General features: G+C 31.0%; 3 protein-coding genes across 3 annotated transcripts; 1 reads left to right on the top strand and 2 right to left on the bottom strand.

The window, feature by feature from the left end:
* Nucleotides 1-1463: 1463 nt before the first annotated feature.
* On the bottom strand, nt 1464-7107 carry LOC123709953. The gene is made up of 3 exons (XM_045661588.1): nt 6946-7107; nt 3160-3272; nt 1464-2740 (listed from the first exon to the last, which is right to left on the bottom strand). The coding sequence occupies exons 1-3, from the start codon at nt 7009-7011 to the stop codon at nt 2611-2613; spliced, it is 309 nt and encodes a 102-aa protein (XP_045517544.1). The 5' UTR covers nt 7012-7107; the 3' UTR covers nt 1464-2610.
* A 12542-nt stretch (nt 7108-19649) lies between these two features.
* Nucleotides 19650-20800, top strand: LOC123709884 (transcription elongation factor SPT4). Its single transcript, XM_045661477.1, has 4 exons — nt 19650-19772; nt 19835-19941; nt 20239-20294; nt 20610-20800. Exons 1-4 carry the CDS (start codon nt 19704-19706, stop codon nt 20726-20728), a joined length of 351 nt encoding a protein of 116 aa, XP_045517433.1. The 5' UTR covers nt 19650-19703; the 3' UTR covers nt 20729-20800.
* A 336-nt stretch (nt 20801-21136) lies between these two features.
* Nucleotides 21137-21884, bottom strand: LOC123710058 (TP53-regulated inhibitor of apoptosis 1-like). Its single transcript, XM_045661745.1, has 2 exons — nt 21638-21884; nt 21137-21557 (listed from the first exon to the last, which is right to left on the bottom strand). The coding sequence occupies exons 1-2, from the start codon at nt 21782-21784 to the stop codon at nt 21456-21458; spliced, it is 249 nt and encodes an 82-aa protein (XP_045517701.1). The 5' UTR covers nt 21785-21884; the 3' UTR covers nt 21137-21455.
* Nucleotides 21885-21929: the final 45 nt, after the last annotated feature.

Genomic DNA, 21929 nt, shown 5'->3' with positions numbered 1-21929 from the left:
CTGGCAATGTGTAAAATGTATGAGCATGAATTTAAAAAATCTTTCGTGAAATCATTTTCATCGTTTTACAATGCTCAATATGATTTGGTAGTGGGGCAAATTTCATTGAATAATAAATCATTTGTAGAGGTGATTTGGGCAATAATGATGATTGGTTAAGCCCTTATACGAAAATTGCCTTCGTCCTGTCATTATTTGCCAACCTAAAAATATAATGTATCCATCCATCCATACACGGCATGTATATATTTAAGCTTATATATATTGCAACAATAAGGCCGTTGGGCGGAATACATAGCATTTAACGAATAATCTAAAATATCTATTTTTAATAGATTTTCAATTCGCCTCGTTGCTTAGCCAAGTTAAACGGAAAATAGCGTCCACGCGGGATGCGGGGCTGCGGTGAATAGGCAAATTTGTTCGAAAAGTAGTAAAATATTGAATCGCCGAAAAATCTTATACCATTATCTATTAGAACAAGAATTAATCTTAAAAGTATCGTGTATCTGTATAAATGTTTTGTTACAAATTATTACTATAACTGTTTCTTGGCTTATTAAAGCCACGTAAGCAAAATTTAGCATGTCTCTTAACAGGCTCCTTAGAGTTAAAAGTTTAACGATAAATGGACATTCTACTCGACAATCACTGGGGCCTTCAGGACGGCCAGTCACTGGTTTGATTGGTCGAGGAACCTCCCTTTAGGTCCGAGAAAGCCTTCCTTCAAAAACATTCAAATTTTAATTATTTATTCATCAGTCTAACTATTCAACTTTAGAGTCCAGGTACATGATATATGTAGGTATCAGCATTGTATACTTCTTGGTGAACCAGGCTTTAGCTGACGCACCCGCAGCAGGTATTTACCTTGGACTAATTCTAAGTTAAAATTTAAACTAGATTAATATGTATAAAAAGCGTCTCTCCTACCGTATATGATTTGTATTATTATTCGAAAATAAGCGAAAGCTAGAGTACTGTAATTATAGGTATTTCCCAATAGGTCAATTAAATTATCTCGAATGGTAGATTGATAATTATAACTAAGTATACTTGCATCAATATTGATTCCACGAACGATACGAACTCGTATGTCCACCATATACCGAAAAGGACTAAAATATAATATTATTTCGGCCAGAGGTTATTAGAACATGAATAAACTGATGTTGTTTGGTAACAAGTAAAAGGTTCATCATTCTCAAAACTTCACTATAAGAAGAAAGGCGCTAAATAGTAACCGGTGGAAACATAATCCGCTCCGGAAGACCACGACTGTCAGGATAATGGATACCTCGAATAAATCGCGCAACTCGGCGATAATTTAATGGACCATTAGCATTTTAGGATTTAAAGAAGCATATAGGACAGCCGACGGTGGCACTCAATAAATAAATCGTTTGCATCGTTATCAGGTTTTGCAGCATACATAGGAAAGTAAAATAAGTGAAATGATGTAATTAGTTATAAATGTATTTATTATTAATATTTGAACTGTCCTTACTCGTACAGTAAGTGATTATTATTTAATTATCTGAATTACCATCGTATTTCATAATAAAAAGGAACATAAAAATGTCTTAAAAATAAAATAGATTCATACACAATCAGTAATAAGTACTACACTTGTCACATATTCCAAAACCCGTCTTTTATCCCTAAGTCAAGAGGTCTCAAAGTCAGATTCCAAAGATTAAGACGGTCTTTCAAATAGTTGCCCTAGACAACATCAATTTACTACAGGCATGGCCCGCCATTGCCAGTTAAATTTGTACGAAATAGACACACACCAAGCGTGAACCACGTGATTGTGACAATTCCATACAAATCGAATTGGCGATAGTGCGCCATACCTGTTGTATTTTTTTTGAATAGGGCTCCATATTAAATCATTCTGGAATAAGGACCACACAGACAATAATTAAGAACTAATAAGTACTTGTACAGGTTACATGAAATACTAACTTAAAGGTCATGGTATGTCTTCTCAGATGATAACACAATACACTATTTATGTCGATATGTCAGATAAAAACTGTAAACAGATCTATTTTAAAATGCATGAAAATGATTATCTATGATTTCTATATACTTTAATAAAATGTCGAATATCAAAAAATATTTCATTCCTGACAAAGAATACTAATCGAAACTATAAAAGCATTCATGAATCTAAGAAGACGGCCATCTCTAAATGACGCTACAAATCCATAAAACCTTATTTAAAAACAGAAGTGATAAAGATGTTAAAATCTACTTTCGAAAATCGAAACAACAAGGATTATTAAATTTTACTGATGTTAAACCATATTTAATAAACAAGGCAAATACATCACTTCTGCTTCCAAATTTGACGTCTTATTCGCGTCATACTTATAAACTAATGACCACAGGCGGCAAATATCTAAATGTCATACCTAATAGTACAGATTATACTTAAAAAAAGGATAGCCAAGTCTCAAATCTTTTCGCGGGCGTCACTCGCTGTCGCGACGTGAACAGATGGTATTGAAAAATTACTTCTCACGATTTCATAAAAATTGACCGACGGAAGCGAGTCACGTTTGCGATAAATATTGTCTTGGCTCCCAGGTGTTTTACAACGACCTATTCATCATTAGTCTCAACATTCGCCCCTTCGACTTCGGGTACTGGGTCCCGGCATTTCATCACGTACGTACTAGACGCTTCGATGTTACCCTCAATGTTGCAAGACAAGCCTTCCCGGCATATACAGCTGAAAAAAATAAAGATGTGTTAATCATATTCTTTCTATAGCAAAAACAATAGGGAAATGTTTTAACATTCAGGTTCATTCCACCAATTCTGATTCCGATTCTGACCAACCTTGTTTTAACATTTTATTTTCTATATTGAAACTAAAATTGCCAATGAATTTCTATAGAAAATACATTTTAAGACCTAAGAAACATTTACAGCTAGAATGTTCACCAAGATCTTTGCATGTAAATCTCAACATTGTTAACGCATGAACTGATTTTCCTTTGTTAGTTGTTGAGTATATTAAATTAATGAAATGTTTGCAAGAATCTTAGGCTCCTAAGGTGAAACAAAGAGAAAAATAATAAAAAATCACATCGCCTGTCCACTGTTCTTTGATTCTGTTACGATGATGGTAGATTAAAAAAAACTTACTATGTATTATTGACTGTGATCTGTATCACCTTAGTCACTGGGTTGTATACCTTCCACCCGCAAGGGGTTTGAGGAGCACAAATAATTGCAGTGCCATTGGGATAGTTATCCCGCTGTAACAAATTCAATTAATTAGTACTAACTCTACCACTACCGTGGCTTACACAGAATCTGTGTAACTATAACTGTATAAGGTATAAGCTAATCAATAGTTGTCCAAAAACAGAAACAGAGGCAAAAATATGTCTTCCCTGATCAGCTTAAGAGCAAATATAAAAAAGAAAGATCCCTTCTTAGTGATAAGTGACATTTATTAGGCTATGTTATGTTCATTTAGTTTTCTATCGTACATACAAATATATCGTTAATACAAATTATAATTATTAATTATATATTTATTTTGTGAGACTCTGATTAATTATATTTAGACTGGCAATCTTAATGCAATATGATTAGCCCCACAAGCTTCATACACATACGCTTTCATGTAATAAAGCGCTGAATTGTCTAAAAAAATGTAAACAATACATTTTTGCATGCAGAATCGAACCGATAAATCAAAATTTAATTTCCGGCATGTGTTCTCAATAAATACGAATGCTATCAGTATTGTTTATTCACGCGGTAATCTACCGCGAAGTCGAGTAACGTATGAGCGTAGGAATGGCCTTGAACGTATCCGCAAAATTTGTTGCAACGACATGTATGCAAAACATGAGTAGTAGATGCGATTTATCGCGCCATTGAAACTATCTTATCCATGTTAAAAAATTGTCAACAGGAACCCAATGTTTGGCTGCAGGTCATTGGCCTATTGACCTTGGCATAATCAATTTATAGCACACCCGAAAAATATTTTCTCATGAAACAGTGATATGCTATTTAATATTTCTTACGTTCGAATATTTTGAATGTTAGTGTTTTTGTGTTCTTATAAATGTGTTCATTATAAGCTTTTGTGCTTCCTTTAAGAAAATTATATTCATCAGCTTATATCAGTACTATTTAAAATAGATAGACATAAATATTTATTTTACACAATAAGCTACCATTACAAATTACCCCAATGCGACAACATCACGTACAAAGTCTTACATAAAAAAATGAACACTACAGTCAATAGTAATACATTAAAATATTCACGAAAACACTAACAATTTTTTACAGTACAACTGACATGAAGCAAACCTTAGTCAGTTCACACAACGGACAATTAAAAACGTCTGTTTATCTATGCAGTTCATTCCATACATGTGTGCCCTTTCGAAGGTTAGTTTTCGCAGAGAGTACAAATAGTAATGGCGGTCTATTTTATTTTTTTGATAAAAGCTTGCCAACGCTCGGCACACTGATACAATTGGCAAAAACGTTGCCTCCTAACTTAATTATCAGGCACCCTGAGGCCTATGCAGCATTGCCGGATTGTTTTACTTTCCACAATACAACTAAATTATATAATCTATTCTTATATATTATAAGAATATATCGTTTACTAAAACCATAACATAACAAACAAATATACAGTATTTGCAATATCCTTAACCTACATAGTAATAATAAAAATAATTAAAAAGTTATAAAAATAAAAAAAAATTGGTTCCTCTGGCTGTGTACATTTCGTCGCTGTATTGCGATAGTTATTCGTTGAGTGAGGAAAGCACCAGCTCTGGGGTCACCAGTACTATCCACCAGGCGCCAGCTTAAATCTTTAATTAGCGCCTGTGCACTTGAACACCACGGCCCAAGAGTCTACTTCAAAGGGAATAAAATCGAAGATGAAGAAAAGGCTTGAATATTAGAATAGATTATATCGAGCTCCAAAGCCGTGTTAGAGAAAAGAGTAATTTAGACACTTTAAGGAGATAACAATATTAAATAGGCATGCTGAAAATAACTGTAGGTACTGGCTCGTTTAGACCTTGTTAACTGACCTGCCTCAAGAGCAGTGCATAATAGACTGACGCAATTTTTATAGCGGCTCGGCGTACGTGACGATGCGCATTAAGGAATTGGGTACATCCTAGTTAATTTTTAAGAAGTAGAACGTACGTATGTCAAATCCATCATCGCATCAAAATACAGAAAAAATATTCAATATTAACGTTATAGAAAAAATTTAAAACCTGTTAAGCCGTGCACGTAACTGAAGTACTATGAACGCAGAAGAAAGGAATAATATTTATTTGCCTATACGAAATATAAAAACAATAGGCCTACAATCACTAGCCAAAATTAGGGCCAAATAGTAGCATAACTATAGCAAATACTTTGATATGCGAATACTCGGAAAAACTAAAGAAATGTATTCCATAAATGGAAAACGTGATCGTCGTCACGAGGCACGCCTCCGTCACGTCAGTACTAAGCGTTACACTAAGTGCCGATATCCGTATAACGTTTATCCGCTACGGAATACTTCGGCCGATATAAACGAATCCGTTAATAGATACAATCTATCCGTTACGGTTTTGTGTGTTTAAACTGTCCAGCATACATTGTAAAAGTATAAGAAATTACGCAATGAACACAATTACAAAAATATTGTTTTTTTTTATGAGAATAGTTGACCCAGACATAGAGTTAAGGCTTTTCGGCGTGGTTTACGATAATAGTTATGATTCTTAACAGGCGTAATTGTTGAAATTAAATATCGATTAAACGAAGTTACGAGTTGTGCAAAACTTATCGTAATTATCGTTTTTTTAATATCTACAAACCGTATAAAAATATACTTGAATAGACCGAAAATTGCCGACTTAAGATTAAAGCAAACAAGAAAATAAACCGCATTAAACATTTTACGAAGCGAAATTTTATATTCTTATATATAAAGGATATTCTGAGGATATATATATTTAACGCACCCTAACAATATACAATATAAACTACAGTAATACCAAATTATTGTTAACATTTTCTTATTTACAGTCGTTAGAATATCATTAATACAATGTTGTCGAGATACGTATCCATTAGAAAAGGAAATGCCGCTTCTTCCCATTTATTACGTATATTACATAACTGTACTATTGCTTATAGGAATTTAAGTAATTTGAAGATCTAAAACAAATACTTTACCATAAGACAAAATGTAAAATTAATATCTATTTAAAAATATTATTTTAGCGCAAAAAAACAAAAGTTCATCGGCACATCTCCTCACAACGATAACTCAATAATATCAAGAAATACACCCAATTTTTAAGACTGTGTTACGCGTGTTGCACTATATTCTAACTTTAGCATGGGAGGGGAATCGAAATACCTCTCTAGATCAGACTGAACAAGTTCAAGGTCAGTGATTATATTAATCTTAGAACATTTAAATCTAATTTTAACGGTTCACAGGAACAACCTTTAAAATGTACAATGACGAGAAAAAATGCCTTCGTAAATTGAGCGTAGATATTAGAAAATGTGATTGTGTGATGAACACGTCATGTGATTTCGTCGAACGATAAATATCAATAAATACGCACATTCTTGTTTACTCAGATTTAACCAAAACAATTTTATATAAATTGTTTATATTATTTGATTACGCGGAATGAAGAACATATTTTTATTAACGACAGAATATGACAAAAACGCGGGAAAAGTCAACTCCGTCAATGCTTTAAAAATTAACGTACATTTTATCTATAAGATAAATAGAACCAAATCTAAATAAATGATACAAAAAACCTTAATCACACATATATTTAACCGAAAATTAACTAATGTAAAAAGTTAGCCGCACTATTACTAAAAAATTAAATAAGTTAAATTTAAATTATGTAAACTCACCCTCTCGCGCAGGTTTGATGCTGCTGATAACATGCACATAGATATGAAAACAATAAAGTACTTCATTGTTTTAGAGATTATGCTTTGTATTAATAAGACAAGGTAAATGCGGTGCGCGCTGTGCTTGTCCGAAGGTGAATGACGGCGTGTGTCGCGTGCTGCGATATTTATAATTTCTGTGACTTGGTCACAGATTGTCCTTAGCTAAATCGTAGTAGCGTTAAGGGCTACGAGATAATATAATTAATCATATGAATGATTTTGTACTACGATCCACTACGAATGTGGTGGTCACTAGTGATAACCGCGAAGATGTGACCGCACGATCAATAAACATGAGCTGTTTGCGTCCGATACTACGAGATCGATGATCTTATAAATTCCATTGTTTAATATTTGTATTACGTGATAATTTTTAATTGTTACTTAAATTGTCTGGTTGACACTTGTTATCTTTGAAAGCTGTGACGTAGTGTTGAATTATAATACTGAGATCATCACACAAATTTCAGAAACCTAGCTATTTTTATAATGTTACAATATTATTATATTCATATTGACCAAAAGAATATGATTGGCGGGCGTTTTTTTTAATTATGGATAACGTGGAATTTCTTAACAAAGCTTTGTGAAATAAAGCCTGGGTTTAATTTAATTTCAAAGAAAAATAAACGCTGGCGCCTTGTTCCCACTGATGTAGCATGATTATAAATTGCATCATACTAGAGCCGATATATAGAGTCACATTTCACCCTACAACTATGCCGCGAATATATTGATTTTAGCCGTTAAGAATTCGTTATTTCATTAAGAATTTCGTTTTTCAAATGGAGGTAGATCGAAAATTTATTTTTTATGAAGTCACTTTCAAATTTTTTCGTAGCCGTTACTGATTTTCGGTTAAGTTCAAATTGATACAATCTACAATATACAAACTGCAAAGTGCTTTAATATAATTTTTTTACAAGCAGATGTTATTTTTTTTCCAACTTTTATTTTCATTTTTACAAATTACATGTTAAGTAATAGGTATTTATGATGCTTATGAAAAAAACTATAGAAGTCGTCTTTTGCTAATTATTAATCAGTATATACGCACGCGCAGAGCTGTGTTTGCCTAGTGGCTTCTGCGTACGACGCTCAACCCTGAGGTCGCAGGTTCAATCCCAGCTGTGCACTAATGGACTTTCTTTCTATGTGCTCATTTAACATTCGATCGAACGGTGAAGGAAGGCACAGAAAGCCGATCACCTACTTGCCTATGAGGTTGACAAAATATCATGAAACAGATACCTGAGGTCCAGACCTAAAAAAGTCGTAGCGCTACTGATTTATTTTATTTTATTTATATTCTCACGCATGGCAATGTTATAGGGACACATTAATTAACTTACAACCTTTAGTTATTTTAAAGTAACATTCTTGTTAGAATTAGTAGAATAAACATTGCCTCAGGTAACTGCTTTAAAAGATTTATTATACGTAAATAAAAGATCCCTATGAATATTATTTCATTAATTAAGATTTAATGATTACTACAGTAATACATATTTACTTTTTTGTACAATCTATCACGAATTTTCCGGTGTGCACACAAGTACCATGCATAATGCCAGATGTTAAAAATTCGATTTATATATAATATTATATATTATTATAGAAAGTCGTTTTTTCATTTTCTTCAAATGGAGGTAGATACAAATTTAATTTTTTGTGAAGTCACTTTCAAAATTTTTTCGAATGCCGTTACCGATATCCAGTTATGTTCTAATCGATACAAATTATTTAAGTAGCACAGTTTTCTATATAACAATCTTACAATAATCTACTTACTACTATTTGTTTTATTTTATTTTACGGATACAAACGCATGATAAATAACAGGTTTAGATACTTTATTAATATATATTTACATTTTTTTCTCACCTTCAATGGGAATTCTAGTTGCGTGTTATATATATATTGAATACTTTTCTTAATTTGTTAACACACATTAACACTATATTATATTTTGTAAAACACATTCTTTTCTAAATGATAAATATCTATTGATGTCATATTTTCTTGATTTATGAAAATCAATCAATCAAATACCATCGACATAAAAAATGTAAACACACATACACATTTTGACATAAGTAACATAATTATTGCATCATTGATAGCTGTTATTGAAAAATACAGAAACGCTGTTCTAATAATAACAATTAGGCCTCATTTATTTCTTGAAAATTCTACAAAATATACACAGACTTAAAATAAATATATATATTTATTTCTTTTTATTTTTCAAGGGCCTCTTATTGAGTATAGAACCAACTGGAAACTTTTCTAGGGTTATTTAATATTGTAATTGTATATTTTATTGTACATTTATATTTGAGTTTAATGAAAAATCATATACATATATAGCCGTATTCAGTCGCTCATCAAAATTTGACAGTTACTAAGTAAATATTCATATTTGCTTTTTTGTTAAGGCAGTTTATAATTCCTTTGTGCGCTGAGTAACCGTTATGTTCGAAAAATTTGTCCTACCTTATTAATTAGCCTAGGTAACAGTTAGTAGTATTATATATCTTATTCCATATATATAGTATCGGGAAATAGGTCTTTTTAAATTTTTACTAAATTATTATACAAGCTCGCTCAAGTTTTATACACAGTTATTTTTTAACCTTCAAAGTGAATTCTAGTTTCTTTATTAATTTATCAAATTACGTGTGAGCCAGTAAATTCCATACTTACGTCTTCAAAGTAAGCATACGTTAATATCGCAAAAACAGTTTTATCGTTAGACACCGCATAATTTGACTTTAACAAACATTTATTTAATTTATCTATCTATATTAGTTATTTATCTTACTTAGATAATTACGTAAGATAAATAAAGTAAGGGTATGAAATATGTCCATAATCTATTGTTAACTAATCGGACATTAAATGACCTAGAGTTGTATAGTCTATTTTTTTATTAAAATTGACCATTGTCACGTACTTAGTGGCTTAAGGGCTATACCGCGTCATCTTATTTATTTCAGCTTCGAAGCGGTGACGCAATTGGCGAATCTGGGCAAGTGATACGAGACAAAGAGGAAGTAGACCACAGGATATATGCACTTTTTATTTAACGATGAATTTCAATTGGACCAGGCAAAATACAATTTTCTTGAAACAAAACACCGACCAAATATTACTTTGAATTTACTAGCCCTAAATTGATTTGAAATTAATATAAATAAGTAGTTCACTCATTAGATTTTCAGCTAATAATTATAAAAAAACTAATTTTGTTATGGAATATCACTTATTCCCCGTCAATTAATCATCTTATCTAATAGAAATTATGTTTTTTTTAAACAAATCTAGCGTTACTAATAGTATTTTCTTAGATTTTCTTTAACAAATTACACAAATAAAAATGTTTATAAAAAAAACAACATTTCAAATTTTAAAATTACTGACTATAACTTAACTATAAACACTGTTTAAAGTTCCATAAATTTAAAACGTTACCTTTTCTGATTATTTGTATATGAATTCTTGATAAATACCAAAATAGTACTAATGTTTTTTACCAATTACGACACGATTTTTTTCCCCGCAATATATCGCGATTCTTATAACGCATAAGGAACGTGGAAAGTAGGAACTCGAGACCAGGCTTCTGCCTGGGTATCAACAAGTACTATGTCCCCGATATGAACGACGTAGTAGAATTTATATTAGTAGCTATTCATAATAACATATACATAAACTGAACTTTATTCCGTCTTACTCGATTCAGTTGAAAGCCAGCAAAAAAAATTATATTTTTTGTTGGATTAGTATAATGACATTTATATTTTATACCTACTGAACAAGTCTTAAATTGATTAATGGGTATTACGTAGTATTTTCCAAAAGGATAAGCATGAATTAATAATAATAATTAAATAAAAATCAAGAATTAATCGCATAACGAACTATAACAATATATTTATTATATAATTATTTATTCGCGACTGTTGAACTATGGCTAAAAAGTGGCTTTTGTATTATATTCAATCGTTTCAAATGTTTTTTCCTGACACAATGTACAGCACATGACTTAGAATTTTTTTTTGACATTGATGTATTCTAGGGCAAAGGATTATTAGGGTAAGAAACTTAATTTAACCGTTAAATAGTTGACATCTATGAACTTGTGCCTGTAATAAATTGTATTAGTATAAAATCAGGACCCGCAAGCATCAACAAACATCCCAACGATGAACGTTAAAAATAACCTTTCGATTTTTCGACAACGGAGCAACACGACATAATTCAATGTTTTTTTTATTAAGGATAGGAAATTTCCTAGTATTATAATAATATATAATACTGATAATATAACAAAAATATTTGTATCGTGGAGTGATTCATGTTTTTTTACATGACTTCAATAGATTCGATATAAATAAAAAGCGTTATATTTCGCCTTCCACACGTGTTTCATGGCGGGATATTTTTGTAAACACAGCTTTAGGAAAATGCCCTTTACTACCCTTATAGGTCGAAAGTCCACTATTAATAAAACTGTGCCAAAATATGTCTATAGTATGTGTCTACATATTCTAATCAGTCCAACACAATTTAAAAAAGATGATGTAACAACGCTATGACGCGATGGGCATGCACGCGGTGCCTCGTTGTCTGGCTACCGTCGTTCACTAGTCTAAATCTAGCATTCCTTGCACATTGCAGACGTTTTACTCATACTATTCACTTGTCAGGTGATCGTGTATAAATACGCTACGAAAACTAGGTCTCATTCACGATCTTGCGTGCTTTCTCGCAATTGCGAAGCTCTAAACTACGGTCAAGCAACAACATACAATATAATAAATTCGCGATTCCTGCTAGTATTTTTATTCTCTATATGTTTATAATAATAGTTTTAACAAAGATGCTTTGATTAATGTATGTTGTTGTTGAGCCAGGTATAATTTAAAAAAAAAATACAATTAGCGAACCTCCTCTATTTACTAATACGCTGTGTGATCAAACTAAATGATTTTTTTATAAATGTGCATAATACAATGGCGTTAGTAAACCAGCAAAGACCCAAATAACGGCGTGTGCTAGTAGCACATACTTGCCTATTAATAATAATCTGTTAGGTTCACTAGTTTTATAATTTCGTAAACTTCCATAATAAAAAGACCCTTATGAATATAATTCACAGAACTGTACTATGTGTTTAGTATCTATTGTCTATGTTTAGTAATTAAGATTTCTCTGTTGATGAACCGTTTAACCCAAAAAATGGAAACATTTTCCAAATATTGAGGGTAACTACGAATGTATGTCCGTAACGTCCATACTTTTTTTTAATGTTATATAAACAAAATGCATGTTCGCCATCGTTGCCCTTAGAGCTTGTAAGGTGCTGGATTGATGCCAGATTATTCTATAACAGCTGTCCAAAATGTGCCTCTTATTATCACGAAAACAAAAATATTAAAAGTAAAGTGTAAGTAAAGTCGAGACGAACACGAATAAAACTGTCCATTTTATTGATTGCCGTCTGGCCAGGTTTGTAAGTCTGCGTATTTTAATGAGTCACATTAAATATGTTTGTTTAGGGAGAAATTTCGGAACGGCTTTGCTTAAAAACAATCGCCTATGATCGATATTTTTTGTAGAATATTGATGTATGCTGAACTGGTGTGTGAAGGTCAACAAATTCTAGCCAATTAAGTTGTCAGGATCTCGTTTCATTCACTCATTCGGAGTCGTCATTTATAGTCACTTATAATAATAATATAGATTTATGTTAATTCAATAAATATACATACATACGACACAAGACATTAACAGTAAGTAATAAAATAACACTTTGTATTTATAGTGACCGCGGGTAAGCCATTCCACAATTTTCAATGTTTTGCTATGTCAATTGCCACGCATTGTAAATATACCTTTAGATAGATAAATATATTTGCGTAATTACTAAAACGATTTTTTAGTTTCAGTCGTAAATACATTTATGATTTACAAAATTGTTTGAAGTCAAAATTTATATTGTCTACAGAAATTTAGCATTTTTTGATAAGCAGAAAACATAAACGTAAATTTATAGTTAAAAAAGAATTAAACCAAATTATAACAGGTTTTCAAGCTAACAAATTCATTTTAATATAAGTTGTAAATCTTTTTTGCAGTTATGAAACGAATTGCTTCCAATTACAAATTTGAATTCCAGCCATTAAAAATGTTTGAGTAAGTTGAATATTAAACCTACTCCGTTTTATAACTTTCCAGTTGCCAACCGGGATTAAATTATGAAAGGACATAAACTACTGTGTAATATTTACTATATTTACAAGTCTTATTTAAATTTCTAAATGCCAGTAGGTATTGTTACGAGAAACAAACGTAATGGATCTAGAAGACGCGAGAGAACTGGGCCTAAGTTTAAGCAAATAAAATCACATTTTAGGAAAGAGAAAATTTGACATTCTTCTGCTGCCTAGCTTCTACACAGATCTGCCTGATCTGAAGCTATTATGTTTAAATAAAAAAAGAACGTAATGCAAATTCTACGTATATTTGTAGCTAATATAAATAAATTAATAAATGCAAAACTATATCACACAAAATGTCTGATCCCTATAGACAAGGTACGCTGCAATGCTGGAGTGGGTGACATTACCTCGCTGAGTTACGTTGCTAAAGCGTTGTTGAAAGAACAAGCTCGGGGGTCGCGCCTGGTGGATATTAACCCTCGAACTGGTTATAAATTAAAGGACTACTACTATTATTGGGATTATTATATACATTAAAAGTAGTATTGGCCAAGTCGTAGGTTCGATTCTCGGCTGCACCAATGGACTTTCATCTATGTGCGCGTTAAACATTAGCTCGAACGGTGAAGGAAAACATCCTGAGAAAATATTTTTAAAGAAAACGTCTCATTCCCAAGCGAGAAATGTGCTTTAACCGGCGCTTCATAACACATGTCGTATATGGAATGAATTATTATTAATATTCAAAATAACTTATATTAAAATATTATAATAACTATAATTGACCAATGATCATGAAACAGATACCCAAACCTGAGGCCCAGACCTAAAAAGGTAGGTGCCTGTTTTATTTTATTATATACATTTACGGCTATAATTAGTGTGTAAGTACTTCAAGCTCAACGGTAATCAGTTAAATATCCGTTTAATGTATTAATCGGATTTATACATTTCGTGATATGTAGAATGAAGCACGTGCTTATCACATAGTTCAGAGGCTATCCTACTCCTACAATCTACGACTTACTATAATTCTTTCATAAGGAGTTGTCAAGGACAAAAGTATGGTTATTATTGTGAATTAGAGAAATCATTTTTTATCTTTCGTTGCCGACACAAAAAAATGTAAATTAGGTCTATGGTTTTAAATTGTGTCAGTAAAATAAAACTGTCATGAAAAATGACTCGATGGACATTTTCAGCGACTCCATAGACCTTTCGCCGAGTCCTTTTAGCAACCTTGCTATGTCAATTATTTGATATTATCTATTTTTGTTTTGTTATACTTGACAGACCCATGCAACTTCTCGATGCAATAAGTTGTGAGTTGTGTGCTGCGATATTGAGGGCAACTCGATTTTGAAGAAATTGCATGGATCTGGTTAACGTTGTGCCTTCTTAAATTCTCATATCATTTTTTCTAAAAAAAAATTATAAATATACTAGCTGACCCGCCAAAGGTCGTTTTGCCATGTATATTATTTCCAGGAATTTTTTTTTATTTCAATAAAAATCTCCTATAATAAAAAATAGAGGTTGATCGTAGAGGGGTGACAATTAAGGGTTGTATGTATTTTAATATGTTGTATGATAAAAAAATAAAAAAAATTGTTTTGGGGTTTCTTTCACACATCACCGATTCTCAGACTTACTGAATATACATAAAAAATTTCATTAGATTCGATGGAGCTGTTTCAGAGAAGTATGGGAACGAACATTGTGACATGAGAATTTTATATATTCGATATTTGTAAGATTGTCTTCAATTTAACAGTGTGATGTTTGAGAGCAAAAATAATGTAAAACAAAAATGCGACGAAAATGTTCATACCAAATCTCTAAATAAATATATTTATGGTGAACAAGTAACATTTACAATTCTATGTACAAAGTCTCTAGTTCGATGATGTAAAATCATGTAATCGAAATAGTAATTTATTAATATTTTTACGGCTAACCGCACGCAAGTCATCAAAATACAACAAGAACGGAGCAAAGATCCCGCATTACAATGTGGTAGGATATTTAGATTATAATTCAAAAAAGGTCGGCCCCGTATTTTCGAATGACGTCCCTCAAATTTTGGGTGCTATCTGTGTTTCACCTATCAGTCTAAATATTAATAAGATCTGTAAATTATGATGGTAATATTGCCTTGTGTCTTTGGAGATAATAATTCTCATTAGTTTCATTAAGTTACAAGAGGGAGTACCTATTGATTATTTATTTCTATAGAAACTACGCAGTTATTACTTTAATCAAGACATTTAATTTACAGGGCTGGCGTAATGAATAATATCTAATGTACAACTTCTTTAACAGATATTTATTTACTTAATTCGACGTTTCGAGTGCTTTTAACCATCGTGGCAGCGAGTTAACCTTTAAGATTATTGTTTAAGATTAATATTGATTTATTTATTGATTAATGTTTTTATTCGATTATTATGTCATGCCTTAGATTCAATAATAGCCGCATAGGGCTTATGATTGTCTGTTTTAACAAATAAATTATTATTATTACAATAATTATCTACAAAAGTATTCATAATATTTACGCAATTTAAACTGTAACATAAAATACATTTCCCCCTTATCCCTTTATATGATTTTTATATAGCTTTTGACTCATTTTACTAAGCTATCCATAAAAAACTGTTCTGAGTCTGTTCGTTTTACCGCAATAAAAACATTAATTTATAAATTATCACTAAATTGTTAGTTTTTATATTTTCCAATTGTTTTCTCCATAAAATCCATCCTCACAGTTCAAGGAGTAAAATAATATGTTAATTTTTTTAACATATCGTAATAAGGGTATCTTTTTTATAGAATACCCACACTGTCCAATAATTCTATGTATTTGTTAATAAAGTCCGTTAAAATTTAAAAAAAAACGTTGAACATTGTTAACGGGCACATGATATAATTTTATCATACCTCCATGTCTAGGTCAAATACATATTTTTGAATTTAGGAATTTTTTATATCTACCGTCATTTATAGTTTTACAATACATACGAAATAATTTCATTGCTACTTAAGTTGTCATATCGATAAATTGCACTCGTTATGAAAAATATGTTTAAAACCTTCATTCCACGTCAAATTAAGTTGTATAAACAAAATTCTAATTTTATTCGGCAAAACAAATACATTAAACAAAATACCAATAAATATATGAACGAAAAAATTCATAAAATTAAAATACCAACTTTCTCAATTTCTATTAATTGAATCATAACTCAATTTCAGTCATCTGGACCGAGGTACTTGACGATTAAAAGAATTGCAGAGCGTTTCTAAAAAAATCTTCTCGTACGTTCTACGCGCTTTATTTGAGAGCTAATGTAAATTTGGAAACATTGAGTTTTTGAGTTCATAAGTGTAATAAATATATTTGATTTTGTAACGTATCGACCCTAGTAGGTACTGTCAACAGCTGCTAACGTCATGTGATCTGGATAGGGCTCTATGACCTATCACCCATTTCATTCACAGATTTATACACTACAAAACAATAAAGCCCTTATCTTCAACAGATAAAAACATAGTTTCATATAATTTTACACTTATACATTGACAAATATGGATTTTTATATCAGTAATTTTTGGTTATTGTCATTGCGGGTTCTACTTACTGTTTGTAAAACTGGCGATGTTTCGACACGAGTAATTTTATATTAACGTATGCTTATTAAATTACATTTATTTTATGCAGTGTCGACCGTGGAAAATACTGGAAGATAACTAAATTATAAAATTAAGCCGCTCGGCGTTAGTTTGTAATTTTCTTGACTAGAAGTCCGTCAGCGTTAAAATCACTTATGTAACTTTGTTAAACACTATAATAACTTTTTGTAATTAACCATTTTAAAGGATAATCACGAAAGGTATTTCTTGCGTAATTAATATTTATCCCTATACGTAAACTTCATTCTGTTTTCCATTTTTGGATCAGACAATTGGCAGGAGTGATGTGGAACAGAGTGGCACAAGAAAGTCACTAATGGAAGAGGGTGGAGGAGATCTTTGCCGATTGGCAAACAGACCTGCAGAAATCAACCAAGATCCAAATAATAGAACAGTTTTTTTTCAACCTATAGAACCTTATAGATCAGTACATGAAACTAGGTATTAGAACCTAGTTTCATGTACTGATCTATGCTTATGTGTTTACCTAAGTCGATCTGAATAAATGGCTATATTATTATAGTTAAAACGAATTAAACTAAAATAAGAAAACATTAAATAATGTATATAACCTTATTTTTTTTATAATAAATATGTAGAAACTGCATTTAATGCACACGCAGTTTCTACAATAAATTTTATTAAAACATATACTAAAAGCAAGTTTACAAACAGTTGTTTTTACCCCAAAACAACTTAACTATTTATGTTATTAAGCTTTATTCAAACCAGTTCAATACAGCTCAGCTCGGGCTGTTTTGGCGAGCGTAGCTCGGCCTGAATAAGCGTTTTCTCCGCGACCAGCGCAAGAGCGTAAAACACGAACCTCGGCTTTGACCGTCGCGGAGTAATTTAACTTTAAGAAAAAAGTGTGGCTTTTATAGATGTTTTAGAACCACGCACCTATTCCAATTGCAGTGCAAATTCACTGCCACATCGCTAGGATAACCTTATAATATAATTATTTATGCACAGTCTCAAATAAATTCCTCGAGTGCTTCACTAAGAAACTTCCCACGCATCGTGTGTTTAGTAAGGACTGCACCCTTGCATAAAAATAATGCAGTAATTTTAAAGAATAGACCGTGGTCTGGTGAAAGGAATGACAGCAGAAATTTAGATTTTCCTTATTTCAATATGCTATTTACATTACATTTCCTATGATTTCTCTAGTACCAAATTACAACCATACTATTATTATCTATACCAAATCACATTTCTTTCATGTAAAAACAACCACGATTCGGCGTTAAGTAGGACAACTCAATAAAGGAGATATTTTTAAAAAATACCAATGGTATTGATAGACGAGGAAAATTTTCCATTTGTAATATCTATTTTATTGAACCAGATTTAACCAGATTCAAATAACCATAAATTACCTTTTCGCTGTTTACAAAAAAATAGCGCCTAAATGAAAGTTGTTACAGTTAATTTTTTAAATTTTATTACACGACCATGGTTACAAGTTCATCGGTCGGATTTACTAATGGATAGATGTTTTGGTCCCTGTCTATGATCACTTTAGTTATATTATATTTTACCGACCATTAGTATATTTTGTAAGAGTTTGTTGTTGTTAGAAGAATCCTACAACTTGCGTTTGCATGCTTTGGCAACATTTATTGGTATGATTATTTTTTTATAGAATACTAGCGCACACGACAGTCCTTGTCCTATACACACATATAATATACAAAATTTCAAGCTTTAAATAAACAAACAAAAAACATCTAATCGTAAATAATCTGAACTATTCTCGAATCCACTTAAACACTTATCAAACATTTATGGCATTACGGCTTTGTCGGTAAGAATTGAATCGTCTTGGTCGTGGCATTGTTAATAATAATATCGGTACGATACGTTTTATAATAGAAACTCGAAATAAGTTAACCGATCAACTTCCAACTGTCAAATTTTCAATCATACGTTAAATATGATTTAAGTTTGTGAGATTGTCTGTCAATGAAATCAAAGTTAAAATAGCTCATAGCTGCTTGAAGCCAATAAATATTTTCCTTCTGTTAAGCCTTCATGCGCAGATGCATTAAGTTCAACAGATCCGAAAGTACCAAAACCCACATATTCTTCCGCTGCCAAGTCTGTATCTCAAAAGAAAAAGTCAAAGAGACAGTATTCTTAAAACCTCGCTCTTCTCCTAAGCCTCAACATTGGTATGATCGTGTTGGAATATTGTATAAAAAGACTTCCGGAAGAAAAATCTGATGTCTTAGACATTATACTATTATTAAGCACTTTAATAGACTCGAATTTACTGAAATCGTCCCACGTTGCCTCTATTATTGAAAAAGTAAAATCAATTAATGTTATTAAAAATAATGGATTGCAAGATAATTCAATGGAATTGTGGTTTACTCCTGTGTTGTTCCAAACACAGGAAAACAAAGAAACATGATTATAATATATTAGATAAATAAACATTCTCCTGTTGTTGTCGCATTATATGACACGTGATTGAAGTTAGGCTACCTATTTAGGATCTCTGGATATACCTGCTTGCGTGATGAAAGATTTGATGGGCATGGTGGCGTAGCATAACTTGTCAGGGTGGCAATATTTTTTTCTGAAATATCGTTTATTTTTCTCGCATAGTTTACTTGAAATTGGCATAAAGTTAAAACTATTGCCATAATTTTTGTTAATAAATTTCCGTCTGTGGAGCTATTTTATTGTATTGTCAATTGTCAAATAATATGTTAGTTTCTCTTTCAGTTTTCATTTTTCAAGTGTAAATACGATTTGCAAGACTGTTATTATATTAATTCCATAACAATGTCCTTAGATACCGTACCCAAGGACTTACGAGGTTTGCGGGCGTGTTTAGTGTGTTCATTAGTAAAGGTAATAGATTAGTAATACATTTGTAATTAATTCATTCTACTGAAATGTTTATTTACTTTCAGACTTTTGACCAATTTGAATATGATGGTTGCGATAACTGTGATGAATTTCTTCGGATGAAAAATAACAAAGATAATGTTTACGATTGTACAAGTAATAATTTTGACGGGTAAGGAAAACTCTTAATGCTTAAATATATACTATACCATGTCATAAACTACAAATATCTATATTTATAATTTTACAATTATTTTAAAAATTGACCTTACATTTATTTCCTGTTTTACACCAATATAATGCGCAGGCAGTCAGTTTGTCTTCACTTCTTTCAGTAGTTCAAGTATTCAAAACTTAATTATGGATCAATGCTTAACAACTTAAATTATATGTAGCAAAACTCAACCAATACCACAATGATTTTAAAATGAGTTCTTAATATTAAAAGATCTTAATATAATCCTTTCAGAATGATTGCTGCTATGAGTCCAGAAGATAGTTGGGTGTGTAAATGGCAAAGAATAAGTAAGCATGAAACTTGATTACATCTTTAATAATATTAATTAAATGACATCTATTATAATTTAGTGCAATTTTAGATTAAGCTGCGATTTGATAGTTTGCAATTTACAGAAGGAAAACAAATCATTGGATTTGCATTCCCTAATGGCCTTAAAATCATCTAATATAAGCCAAGATGGGTAATGGAAAAAAACAGATTTTACCAATAAAATTAATTGTATGTAGTATATTTATATTATTTAAAATTACTAATAATTATATTATTCAGTTTTTATAATCTTGTCAAATAGTTAATATTCATAATGTCTACCATTACAGGCCGCTTCTGTAAGGGAGTCTACGCTATATCAGTATCAGGTCGACTTCCTGCAGGTGTTATAAGGGAGATGAAAAGTCGTGGCATTGTGTATAGACCTAGAGATACAAGCCAACGTTAAAAATATCCATGTTACAGATCTTATTATAAGTACTATTAATTTGAAATAAATTATGTATATGAATAAATAAAATATGTTTTTCTTATCCCTTTTACTTATAGGAAATATATTATATTTGATAAAAATAAAACACTTTAATAAACATTTATAGTATTAATTTACTACATAAATTATAACATCACTGTTTTATGTTGTTACTATTGGATCTTTGCTTGAATACTATTTCATTCAAAAAACAGCTTAACATAAATAATGTTGTGATATATTTAACAAGTGTAAAATGTACTCAAATTTAATTATACTTTTTAAATTACAGGATTTTATAAAGTATACACTCCATTCCTTCAAATAATAAATAACTTAAAATATATTGATTATTTTAGATAGTAGATAAATGCACAAAATTGTATTTTTATATCTCACTAACTTTCAAAACTAACTAAACTAAAACAAAAAAAACACAAAGTTTAAAAAAAGGAAGTTCTAGATAATTCTGTGATAGTTATTTTATGTCACAATCGAACCACTATCATAAGTTAGAATTGTTATACTATTGGGTTATTTAGTATAATGGGTTTTTAAGAGATGAATATTTGCATTATTTAATTAACATAGAATTGTATATTTACTATTGTACAGAATTTGTAATTGCACCTTTAGCAACATTAAAATTAAAGATATTCCAGCAAGTAACTGGATTAAACACACACATTGAGTCACAATTTTGTCAACTACTGCCCTCAGTTGGTGGTACCTTAAACTCGTTTTCAGTCCCTAAAACATCCTTATCAATGTCTTTAAAATCAATATTTTGCTGCTTCATAGCTTTCTGAAATTCCAGAAGAATGATTTTAGTGACAGATATAAAAAAAAACTTATGTTATCAGTATAACCTATGAAAAAACACACCTTTACACATTCTTGATAAATCTTAAATATTCCGGCACAAACTGAGTCGTCATGATCTCCTTTAAGAAATCGCTCAGAAAACCAAGAGTTGAAACAGTCGTCATATTTTTTCTTCAATTCAGTACACTCTTCACCTATACTATTCATTTTGCATTAATAGATTTGTACTTAAAAATGCAATATTTTATGTAATTGTATTACTTATTTCTGAAATTTAAAATTACACAGGTATATTACACAATTTCTTTCGTTATTTCACAGACTAAAAATTTTGACTTTTATTAGCATATGA

Source organism: Pieris brassicae, chromosome 5 (assembly GCF_905147105.1).
Source record: "Pieris brassicae chromosome 5, ilPieBrab1.1, whole genome shotgun sequence".
Lineage (NCBI taxonomy): Eukaryota > Metazoa > Arthropoda > Insecta > Lepidoptera > Pieridae > Pieris > Pieris brassicae.
Note: the sequence above shows the minus strand (reverse complement) of the source record. Positions and strands in the feature narration are given on the sequence as shown.

Coding starts and splice junctions, on each gene's coding strand:
- LOC123709953 (XM_045661588.1), bottom strand. CDS start 7,011: ATGAAGTACTTTATTGTTTTCATATCTATGTGCATGTTATCAGCAGCA. Junction 3,273..6,945: donor CATCAAACCTGCGCGAGAGG/GTGAGTTTACAT, acceptor AATTTGTTACAG/CGGGATAACTATCCCAATGG. Junction 2,741..3,159: donor ATCACAGTCAATAATACATA/GTAAGTTTTTTT, acceptor TATTTTTTTCAG/CTGTATATGCCGGGAAGGCT.
- LOC123709884 (XM_045661477.1), top strand. CDS start 19,704: ATGTCCTTAGATACCGTACCCAAGGACTTACGAGGTTTGCGGGCGTGT. Junction 19,773..19,834: donor TAGTGTGTTCATTAGTAAAG/GTAATAGATTAG, acceptor ATTTACTTTCAG/ACTTTTGACCAATTTGAATA. Junction 20,295..20,609: donor GTGTAAATGGCAAAGAATAA/GTAAGCATGAAA, acceptor CTACCATTACAG/GCCGCTTCTGTAAGGGAGTC.
- LOC123710058 (XM_045661745.1), bottom strand. CDS start 21,784: ATGAATAGTATAGGTGAAGAGTGTACTGAATTGAAGAAAAAATATGAC. Junction 21,558..21,637: donor TTTATCAAGAATGTGTAAAG/GTGTGTTTTTTC, acceptor CTGGAATTTCAG/AAAGCTATGAAGCAGCAAAA.